The sequence below is a fragment of the Molothrus aeneus genome, chromosome 7 (assembly GCF_037042795.1).
Source record: "Molothrus aeneus isolate 106 chromosome 7, BPBGC_Maene_1.0, whole genome shotgun sequence".
Taxonomy (NCBI): domain Eukaryota; kingdom Metazoa; phylum Chordata; class Aves; order Passeriformes; family Icteridae; genus Molothrus; species Molothrus aeneus.
This window is the reverse complement of record NC_089652.1, coordinates 16543776-16555248: the sequence shown is the minus strand read 5'-3', so window position 1 is coordinate 16555248 and position 11473 is coordinate 16543776. Positions and strand designations below refer to the sequence as shown.

The following is an 11473-nucleotide window of genomic DNA, read 5'->3' as shown; positions in this document are numbered from 1 at the left end:
ATCTTTAATAAACGCTTTCTCTGTCTCCGGTTCGCCCAGCGCTGCCGAGGCAGGAGCTCCGGCAGGACGCGCGGGCCGAGCCGTGCCGAGCCGGGGGAGCGGGAGCGAGCGGGAGCGAGCGGCGCGGGGCTCATCGCGGGGAGGAGGGGGGGGGCAGTGCGGCGGGGCCCGCGCGGGGAGCGCCGGGCGGCGCCTTCCGCCCGCGCGCCCTCTCACCCGGCGGCGGTCGCGGCACAACACGGAAGCGATGGCGGCCGCGGCCGGGGAGGCAGCGGGAGGCGGCGGCGGCTCCCCGTCCTCCGCCCGGCGGCGGCTGCGCATCATCTCCGGGCACCTGCGGGGCTCGCCGCGGGCTCCGGGGCGGGGAGCGCTCTCCCCGAGCCCCTGCAAGGCGCAGGGCGGCTCCGCCGGGCCGGCCTCCGGCTCCATCCCGAAGAAGCGGTGGGTGCGGGCGGGGGTCCCCGCGGGCCGCGCCGGCGGGGCCGGGCCGGGCGGTCTCCGGAGCGCGGGGCCGGGGCTGCGGGCCGGGGCCGGGCTCTGACAGCGCTCTGCTCCCGGCGGGCACGGGCGCGGGCCGGCGGGGCCCGGGGAGGCCCCGCGTGGGCTCTGCGGGGCGGGAAGGAGCGGCGGGAGGAGGGTGAGGCAGATGCCAGTCGCGGGTGATGTAAATGGCTGAAGCCATTCACCGCTGCGGGGACTGGAGCAGAGCGAAAGAAGCCTCTTACCTGTTTCTGTAGTAAGTGGGATGCTGTTAAAATGGGAAGTCTTTTGTGGCCATCTGCTTCACATCTGTAGATGTGATGGAGAAGTTTTGTTTTCGTAAAATACTTTGAGGCTGCTCTAATGAGGAATGCAGCACGTATGAAGAGCAAGGTCTGTGTCTGGTCTCCTCGGTGCACCCCTGTTCACAGAAACCTTCAGCTGATGTGAATACTGGCAGAGTGTGCTCATGCATTAGGTTCTAACAAAAGTTTCTTAGAAATGAATAATTTTAGAGCTATGAAATACTTTTTCTGCTTCTTTCTGTCTGTAGTAGAAAGGAGTCAGTTCACAGTGACACCAAGGGAAGACAGTCAAATTCTTTAGTTCAGAGTTATTTCACTGGCTCTTGGATTTGTTTTTCTGCTAGATTTTTTTAAAAGTGCTATGATTATAATACCATTATGTAGTTCCATGTAACTTATTCTTATGAGGCCCCCTTTATGCTGGGGTGGACTTGTATTAGTTTTGTGACTTTCTTTTACAGACCCCCCTTTCTCAGGTGTGGATTTCCTATATGTGTGTTGGTTTACTATCTTACAGGAGCATTTTAAGGCTCAGGTTGTAGACAATCTCCTGTTCTCTCTTGAGCTGTGGGCAGGAACTAGTGTGTTAGTGCATGGGTGTAGTCCAGAGGCAGACTGGGCAAGCAGTGAATAGAAGAACTGTTCCTCGTTTGAGGAAAATCCATTCAGCCCATGCTTTGCTCTGAGTCTTTTCAAAAAGAGAGCAAGGAACAGCCTGGATTCTCCTAACAGGCAGTTTGAGGCCTACAGTCAGAAGCTGAACTTGCCTGCTTTGGGAGGACTGGGCTGTCATGCACATGCAGTCAGATGTGAACAACTTTGAAAGCATTTAGTTCTCATTGGGGGAATTTGATGCTTGTGCTGCTCACTGAGACAAATGGGTTGTTCTGAATTGTTGCCTTCCATGTTGAGTTTTTGTTTGGTTTGAATCCAGGAAGAAATCACTGTTTCCAGAAAAATACCAGGGTAGTTATTTTTCAGGGATTTAAGTGGATTGCTGTATAATTTCTGCAGCCAGTTATTGCATCTGTGAAGAGCAGGAGAAACAAACTTCTGTGAAGATGCCTGTGACCTGAAAGATAGCTTCTTTCTCTGTGGAAACACAGGCTTGGGGAACTTAACATCTGTACTTCTACAAGTTATTGACATTGCTCTCCCCTATTAGGACTTGCTATAGCATCATAATGTATTCGTATTTTTACTCTAAATAACTTGATCTGGACTCAGAATAAAAATTTGCTGTGGGAGTGTAAGGGAAAGCTTAGCTTGTTCTTCACCAGAGGTGCAACTTTCTTGCTGTAGCTCTACTTTGAGCCCAGCTGTTTTGTCTGTGTAGAAACAAGAAAAACTTAAAGGGAGCTTCTCTGTCTTAAATTTCTGTCTGAACATCTGAGATAAGGTTGAAACACACTGAAGATGCTGCATGTGAAAATTCTGAGACTACAGTATAGCTAGGATATGAGGATCTTGGTTGAGCTCATGTTTGAGGATAATATCCAGGTTTTGGAGTGGTGGAGGAGAAAGTTCTGTTGCCTACACTGGCTTGCGGGGGGCAAGTCATGAATGCCTGAGTCTTGTTCTAGTGACTCCCAGCTAATCTGGAGCTGATTTTTCTTTGTGAGGCCAAGAAGGTTACTGGAAGAATCTAGTAAAAATAGCTGACCTAGGGACAGTGCATGCCTCTTTTTGGTAATATTAGGGAAATCTAAAGCTGGATGATGTTTTCTTGTAGTCTGTTGAATGCTGATTCAGCTCTGCTGCCTCTTTTGAACTGTTACTTTAATTTTTCCTAGCAAAGCTGTAGCCAAAATACCTTAAACAAAATTTTTGTTCTTTACACCTGTTGCATCTTTCCTGTAGTGTTTGAAATAGTAGCAAAGCTGTAGACACTGCTTTAGTAGATTCAGGTGCACTCTCCTCATGTTCCATTTCTTCTGCAAGTAAATGGCTTTCTTTGATGGAAAAAACCCTTTGTAGTACTTTAGGTCTGTGATGACAGGATTTTTTTTCTGGCTGTTTTTTTAACAGTCACTAGACAGTGGCCTCTGTAAACATGGCTTTCTTGTTGATAGTTCAACGACCAAACTGCTAAAGATCTTATCCAGACATTATTTCTCACCAGCCAGGGGAGGCTGGAGAGTACATGGTATTGGCTGAAAGAAGTCTTGGGTCTCGTCTAATTCTTCTTGCTTCCAAATAAAAATGCCTTGGAAGACTGAGCAGTACATTTGCATATTGATCTGTTTAAGGATTGGAATACACTTTCTACTTTTTCAAGTTTTAGTTATTGAGACGGGAAAATTCCTCAAAAGACAGGTAACTATGTATTTGTCTGAGTATCCTCTTGAGGGGAATCTTAGGCATTGTAAGAGTGGAGAGATGTTATTTCTCGGTGGCATTCCTGGCTTAAATGTAATATTTTAATTGAGTGTTGCAGTGAAAGCTGGAATCATAGTTACACAATGTGTGTTGAAGCCTGAAGAGGATTATAGGCATGATGAAAAAGCTGGTAAGACAGTTGAGCTGGAAAATAACTCTTCATTGAAATTTTCCCGTCCTTTTATGTTATGCTGTTGACTTTTGTTGACTGGTAAGCTCACTTTGCTGGTGAGACTTGAATTAAAAACTTACTTAATCTTCAGAATAACTGTGTGTACATGAAGTGTTCAACTTGTACTGCTTTGGAAGCAGTCAGGTGCTACAACTTCCTGGAACAGAGTTGTACCAGGGTAACTGCTGGGTGTGCCCAAGAGTCCTTTAGAGATGGAATATATGCTGATGCTGATCTCATCAAAACTTGTATAACTTACTCAAGCTTTCAATGATTTGGCCTTTGTTAAAAGGGATAATTGATGAAGTTCAACTGAATGTTGACTCAGTAGCTTGTAGGCTTAAAATTTATTCTGTCCTAGAGCAACAGAAAGCCGGAGAGGATCTCCTGATTATCCTCTCTCCATGGAGAAGCTGCTTTCCTAGGGGATGAAGAGAGGCTTGTGAATATCTTTTAATTATTATGGGCATACTGTTACACAGGGTAAACTAAGGGATGAGAGTGTAGTGAGCTGTGTGTTCAGTTCACAGGCAGGTTGTTCAGGGTAATGTGTTAATGTTGCTGTACCTTCTTCATACAGACACTTGGCAATCCTTGCTGCTAATGATTTTGATGTCGTTATGCAGCAACATGAATTAACTCCTAAAGAATTGGTACTACTTGAATATAACAGTGTTTTCAGAGAGGCTTTGTATCTTACCCCCAATACTCAGAGCAATCTTTATTATAAAGACTTCATCCTTTAGAGAGCGGTGTTTAAGCAACACATGGTGCTAAGCTGTATCCTGGTATAGCTGATTTCTGAGTTTAAGGTGGTGAAAAAGGATGAGGAAGGAAAGGGCTGGTGGCACTTCACCAGTCTTAAGAAATCAGAAGAGTAAGAATCTGTTGCATTGAGGAAGGTGTGGCAGTTCACAGGAGGATCTGTGATTGCATCAAAGCAATTAATTGTTAGTCAAAGTTAATGCTTGAGGAACAGATAAAGGAGATTCTCTCATGGAAACATTAACATGAAAAAAGTGTCATAATCTGATGGTAAAAGTGACTTCATATGTTAGAGCAATTCCTGTCTAACACATAGCTCCAAGTAGTTGCATGTCAGGAAGATGAAATATAGAAAGTCTATAAAAATTTAAGTAACACAGTATGTATTGTTAGATCATTTGATACCAACTAAGCCAAACTGGATATATTCATTAGCTAAATTTTGTTAGAAAAAGAACCTAGATGAAAGTGTGAAGTGTTTAATATGTGAAGCTCAGTATAGATTATTATATGAAAGCAAGTAGCAGTTTACAGCACAAACTGAGCGACTTTGGTAGATCAGCTGTTTGATATTTACTGAGATCTGAACTGCTATGTGCAAGAAAATGAATGTGTATATAGCTGTTTAAATAAACTTGATGTGCTTATTTAAACTGAATAGAATTAGAATAATCTGATAATGCAATAGATTAAAGTAATTACTTGGACTAGAAGCTACTTTGAGCTGAAGCAAAGTAAGGAGATCAGTAGTGTAGTAGACTGCCGTCAACTAGACTTTCCTGAAGTGTTAGTGTACCTCTTTGTAGAAAATAAATAATGTGGAATATAAAAATCACTTTATTGTGATTTTTTTTTTATTGCAGTTTGAATGTGATGGACAAGCCTAATGCCTCTATAGTGTTGTTATATCCAAAACTGGGCTATTTGTGCAACACCTTGGGGTTGAGGGTGTAGGCCAGAAAGTTTTCTTGAGCTGTGATGTATTTGCTACAAAGCATGCTAAAAGGTTCTCTATGGGGTGGGTAAGAAGGTGTCCAGGAATTGAATTTACTTGCACAGAAAAATGGCAGACAGTTGATTCCTTCATTAAGTTATTTCTTTTAAGACAGCAAAGCAGAATTCCTGGTTTTGCAAGCTTTCAGAAAATACTTCTCAAAGGACAGATCTCTTTGTGCTGGTTGATTTACTGCCTGGAAGTAGCCATGTGTGTGCATTTTGTAGTAGAGCAGTCTCTTCAAAGATAAAAGTGAAACTGGTGTCAGCTGAAGTAGTAGGTGGAATAGAGAGAGCTTCTAGTAAAGTATTCTGTGGGATAAGAATCATAATTTGGCCAAGTGTTTACTGAGAAGAATGATTATAATGTCTTGGCTTTGCTTGATCTTTAATTCACCCTAATTGACTTTATTTATTGTGGAAGAACACTAGAGAAACACTAATTTCCTTATTCCTTGGGGCTTTTTTTATTACACTGTGGTGAAATGAAGAGTAATGAAATAGTCAAGGCTAAGAACATATGTAAGGAAAGTGAACACTTGTTTTATCAGAACAGTTTAAAGAAAAGCACTCTGCTTTTGGATACCTAAACCCTTGATGTTATGCCTAAAATCCGGTTGTCTGCATTTGCTGCTGTAAGTTTAAACTGTAATTAGGAGCCCAGGTTTGTGTTGTTGTATTAGGTATTTAGCAAACAGAAGAGCAACTGAATTGGTGTATGTGCAGCTGCAGGGGCTTAGCTGGAAGTGTGGACTACAGACCCTGTAGTCTAAAATTAAAAATATTCAGCATCTCATGACTTAGGATTACAAGAAATAGCTTTGACTGATTTTTATAGATCTATTTCCTGGAATCAGTTTGGAAGGCAGCAGTAAATACACAAACTTAGAATGTGTCTAAGGTTATAAAACAGGTGTTACCTGACTTCAGACTTGAGAACAATTATATTGGGTTTGCTGCAGGGAAGGTCTTCCTAGACAGAAAAAGCATAAGAATGACAAACACAGCAGATACTCTCTGCCTGGAGCATGGCATTCCTCTGCAGATGAATGATGCTTTCACAAAGCAGTTCTTGAAACAATTCCTTGGGCTGCATGTTCTTTGTTTATTTCAGGCACCTGATGCTGATTTACTGCTGGCTTCAGAAGCACTCTGTAGTGTTGCTTGGTTGAGAAGTGTGACTCTATAATCTGAACAGAGACACTGCTCCAGGGGAGAGGAAGAGGGATCTTCTGGTACCACCCATGGGAAGGGTTCTGAATTTCCAGCTGGGGGGCTGGATTGGTAACCCAAAGTCCAGCTGGGGTAGGCTCTGAGGAATTGTTCTTTGGGTAATGTCTTCTTGTAAAACCTTACCACCATAATACTGCCTCAGTATTACTGCACCCACACACTGACTTTCGCAACAACTCTGCAACTTGCAAGACTGTGTTACGTTAGGCAAATACTGGTGCTTGAGCCCATGTGGTAGCCCTTAAAATTGCCACTTTAAACTGATTTCCAGGAATCTGCTGGCTCTTCCATTGTGCAACAGAAGTGCCTGTGAATATTTTATGTGTATGGGATTTTAATGCTGAGTGTCCACTGGTGATTGAATTGACAGTGTCAGTGGTGATGAAACTGATGGGAACATCTGGCTTTGCTCCACCTGAGTCACGTTTCGCCAGCTGGCTTGAACTGCGCATTCATCTTGCTTCTCCAAAGAAGCCTTGGCTATCTGTGGGAGACTCTGTGCTTATACTTCAGCTTCCTGTGGGAGAGAGGAGATCTTTTTCATCCAGTCACTGTGCCAATCTCTAAAACCTAAGATTTGAACAGTGCTGACAGGTACAGTTTGTTGAAGTAGTTGAAATAGTGTAATCCCAAGGGCTCTGCCTGCCCAGCTGAGTGACTGGATTCTTCAGGAGCTCTAGATCAGCTGGTGGGCTGGAGGCCACCCTCCTGCCCCTCAACTGTAGAAAACCTTATCTAGTGAGTCAAACTAGTATTTTAGTGTTGGGCATTGTAATGAAAGTGGAATATTTAAATTCACTTAAACTAGTCACACTGTGTTAATCTATTGTCACTGCTTCCATGGTGACTTGTTTTCTTTCAGGCAATATAATTTCATACAGATATACAAACATACACATTAAAAACCTAAAACAATGTTTGATTTGTACTACTTCGTATATTTCAGTAGTGCATTTCTATCATTTAAGTTAGAAGGCAAGAAAATACTGGTCTGTTTCTACTATTTCTGACTAAAGCATTTCACATTTCTGTCAAAAATGAGATAGTTAATGAGCTTGATATTTTGTTGAAGCTAATGTACTGAATAGGAAAGGTGTTGACTTTAAATAAGACAGTTTGGGTACAATACTACAATAACATTTAGTTTAAAGTGAGAATAATGTCAGATGTTGGTGAGAGTCTTGGCTATATATATATATTCTTGGAAAGGAGTCTGAGAAGAAAACCAGAAGGGTGCATAAATTATATCTTGCTACACATACCACATGTATGTGTAGCATACTCATTCCAAAACCAGCCCTTCCTGTCTCCAGATAGAAACTTCAGACTTGCTCAGTAGAGTTTTGAATATAAAAATTGGATGCTTAAGTTTCTTTTTCTGGTGTTTACCTGCCATAAGATCTAGTACTGCCCATTGTATGTGGTGGTGTGAAATCCCCTGCCTTTGTGTTACAAAGTAGCCAAGATGTTTGGGTCAACTATTCTTCTACAACCATGCAAACTGTTATTTTAGATTTTAATTTAATTATTATCATTGCACGAATGATGGGAGCTATGTTATCTGACAGAGTAAAGCTTTGTGCACTTAATTTTACTCAGGAATAGTTCAACCAGAAAATAAACTCTTAAGAGTTAAAACTCTTAAACTCTGTTCTATATGTTAGAGCCTGATCAAAGTGCCAGGTGGTTTAACATCAACCTAGGAAATTAGGCTTTTAGAATGGGCAAGCAGATGGGAATGTGGTTAGTGTAGCAGAAAAACCTCAAAACCTCATATCTGAGTCTGTCTTTGTGTCCTTAATTAATAATACCTCCCCATGATTTTGTGGGAAGTACCTGTTTGTACTGATATCAGGACTAATGATAGTTTCAAGCCTGGCCATTATCAGTTTATCTCATGTCACCAGTTTCTTTAGGGCCTGACCTTTTGTGTCTTGCTCTGATTGTCTCCAGATTTGCAGGTCGTTTCTATAGCCTGTTTCATGCATCATTGTTGGCATATTTATTTGGCACTGCCTTGCAAGAGGACTTCCCTCTCTAAATTAGAGGGGAAGTTTGAGCCTTCCTTAATTTTGCTTAGTAATATCAAGGCTATTCTGACTTTACAGGATTCAACAAACTACAGAGGTCAGGTATATAGAAATACTGCATTTAGTCAGCAGAGGGAGAAATCTTCCCTTGAGGAGGACTGTAGTGGGGATTTGAATGGAACATTTAGTTAAAATAACTAACTCTTGAGCTGGCCAATTCTATGTCACCTTCTTCTCAGCTGGGAGCAGCTCCACTGTGTGTGATTTGGATTCTTTGTGAACCATCATACAAATATATGCAGCATTTATAAGTATACATACATAGAAACAAGGGTAAAAATGGGCAAGTCTGCATAACATGCGCTAAGAACCCTTTTTGATAATGTCACAACAGCACAATAGCACAGGGCATTCCCATGCTATGGAACATGAGTGAATCCTTGTCCTTTCCTGTGTGAACCCTACATGTGTAAAGATCAGAGAGAGCAGGCAGCAGAAGAGGCTTCTCTATCTGGACAGCTCTGCTCAGTTTAATTTTGGCTGAAATTTTAGAATTGATTCTTTAGTATGGAAGAACAATATAGACTGGCTATTTCACAAAGCTGTATTGAGTCATTTCAGTACTCAGTGACTGGTAAGTTTGCTTTAAGTGCCAGATTTGTCAAAGGCTGGTTGAAACGTCTGAATCAAACAATTGTAATGAAATACATGACCATGGCTTTTTTCCATTTGATTAATTAAAATCTTGCATACAGGCAGTTTGAAGGAAATAGATTTTGTTTGAGCCAAGTCTATTGAATTGCACTGATAGTATGTCAGCAGCCTGTGTTAATAATACATTTATAATGAAAACCTTTGGTAATCAATCATCACATGGTTATCTTGCATGTAATGCTGGAGCTGGAAGTGATTGAGGCAGTGCTTTCTCTGAATTGCAAGGTCTTTTTGAAATGGTCACTCCTGATCATCTTACTCTTGGTAGTCAGAGTAAGAGCTACTGTATATAGGCCAGGGAGGTGAATGATCTTTTGATAGAATTTTTAAGATACAGTTCTCTTAACTAAAATTCCGTTTCTAGGTTAGTAATTTAATTTGTAATGTAAATAAATGGCAAGCTTTTAAAGCAAAGCTTGATGAATGTGTAATTACTAGTAGTGTATTTCTTAAGTCTTAAATACACTTATACAGTTAAATACACTGATACACTTAAATACACTGATACAGTTCTGATGACTTTATCATAGTGAAGAGATTCTCTGATATGGTTGTGCTTAAGATTTTTCAATTTTCTGCTTTTATTTTGGCAGTTGTTAGTTTGATTTTTATATATTTATAGTTTTGCTGTCACATTCTGGTTGTATTTGTTATTCTTGCACTTCCTGAGGTTTTGTTGTTTATTACTTTCAGTCCAAATGTGTTTCAAATGTCCTCGTCAACTGAATGTTAAGAATGCTGTGGGATTGCAGTAGTGATGGCAAGCAACTAAAATCATTATTCTCTGTCAAGAAAATAAATTTAAATACTAAATGTCTTTTATATTCTGAAAATATTTAGATGTTACCTATTTGTATGTTGATTTTTATGTATAGAGTGAAAACCAAGCATCTTTCACACCATACCTTTGCCAGCTGGAAAATATCACTGTGTCACTAGTGATCTAATCCTCTTTCTCTACACAGAAAAAAACAAACAGACAAATCCCTTCAGTCCCAACAACCCCATGTACTGCTACAGGCTGGGGGCAGAGTGGCTGGAAAGTGGCCCAGCAGAAAAGGACCTTCAGGTGCTGGTCAGCAGCCAGCTGGAGTGAGCCAGGGTGTGCCCAGGTGGCCAAGAAGGCCAAAGGCATCCTGACCTGCATCAGCAATGGTGTGGCCAGCAGAGCTAGGGCTGTGAACATCCCCTGTTCTCAGCACTGGTGAGGTCACACCTTGAATCCTGGACCCCTCACAGCAACAAAGAATGGAGGGGCTGGAGTGTGTCCAGAGAAGGGCAGTGGAGCAGGTGAAGGCTCTGGAGCACAGATGTGATAAGGAGCAGCTGAGGGAGCTGGGGGTGTTTGGCCTGGAGAAGAGGAGGCTCAGGGGTGACCTTGTCACTCTTCACAACTCCCTGTTGGGAGGTTGTAGCCAGGTGGGAGTCAGACTCTTCTCCCAGGTAACAGGAGACACAGGATGGGGGGATATGGCCTCAAGCTGCACCTGGAGAGGTCCAGGTTGGACATCAGGGAGAATTTCTTCACTGAAAGGGCTGTCAGACATTGAAACATGCTGCCCAGGGAGGTGGTGGAGTCACCATCCCTGAAAGTGTTCAGGAAATGACTGGATGAGGCACTTAGTGCTGTGGTTTAGTTGTCATGGTGGTTGGTGAAAGGTTGGAAATAATGATCTTAAAGGTCTTTCCCAACCTTAATGATTCTATGAGTCAATACAGTGTGCAGTGACTTAAGCTGGTGGTTCCTTTTATAGAGCATCTTGTCTTTCAAGTCATAGGATGCAATCTGAAGGAGTAATGGTTGTGGTTTCAGAATTTCTTTTGGCTCTAAGCTATACACTTTTGATGTGTACTTGATTTCTTGAATTGCTGTCTGGTAAGACTTTCCCAAAACCATATAACAAAAGCTTTTTGGATCTGCAGTATGCTAATATTGTCACTTGTATTTTTTCCCCTTTAAGGCAAGAACTTTTGAAGTGGAATGGATGGGGATATAATGACTCCAAATTCATCTTCAATAAGAAGGGTCAAGCAGAATTCACAGGAAAAAGGTAAGCTGAACATTTATGTAAATGAAGTATCTTATTTAGTGGTTTATTTGAAAAGAATTTAAAAGCTGCCCAGTACAGTTAATTCAAAGAAGGCAAAGAAGTTGCTTCATTTCATAGGATAGGTTATTCTGCATTTAACAGGTTTATGGAAGTCTATACACAGGAGTCTGACATAGTAAAATAGACTGTGGGGCTTATTGAATTGTTTATTAAAAATGTTATAAAGACAAATTAATGTGAGTCTTCTCTGTAACTTGATATAATCTTTGGGTTAATGAAATCACACTGAGAATCTGCACCATGTTTTAAACCTTTAGGTAACATGCAGCACAACAGTGCAGTTTTGAGAAT

General features: G+C 41.7%; 1 protein-coding gene across 2 annotated transcripts in view; it reads left to right on the top strand.

Moving 5' to 3' along the window:
• Positions 1–236: 236 nt before the first annotated feature.
• AGPS (alkylglycerone phosphate synthase) overlaps positions 237–11473 on the top strand; it is a 50428-nt gene continuing 39191 nt past the window's right edge. For both annotated transcript variants that reach the window (XM_066553144.1, XM_066553143.1), the window contains exons 1-2: positions 237–441; positions 11033–11122. In XM_066553144.1, coding sequence (XP_066409241.1) covers positions 248–441; positions 11033–11122 — 284 coding nt within the window. In that variant the 5' untranslated portion in view covers positions 237–247. The remainder of the gene's footprint in view (positions 442–11032; positions 11123–11473) is intronic.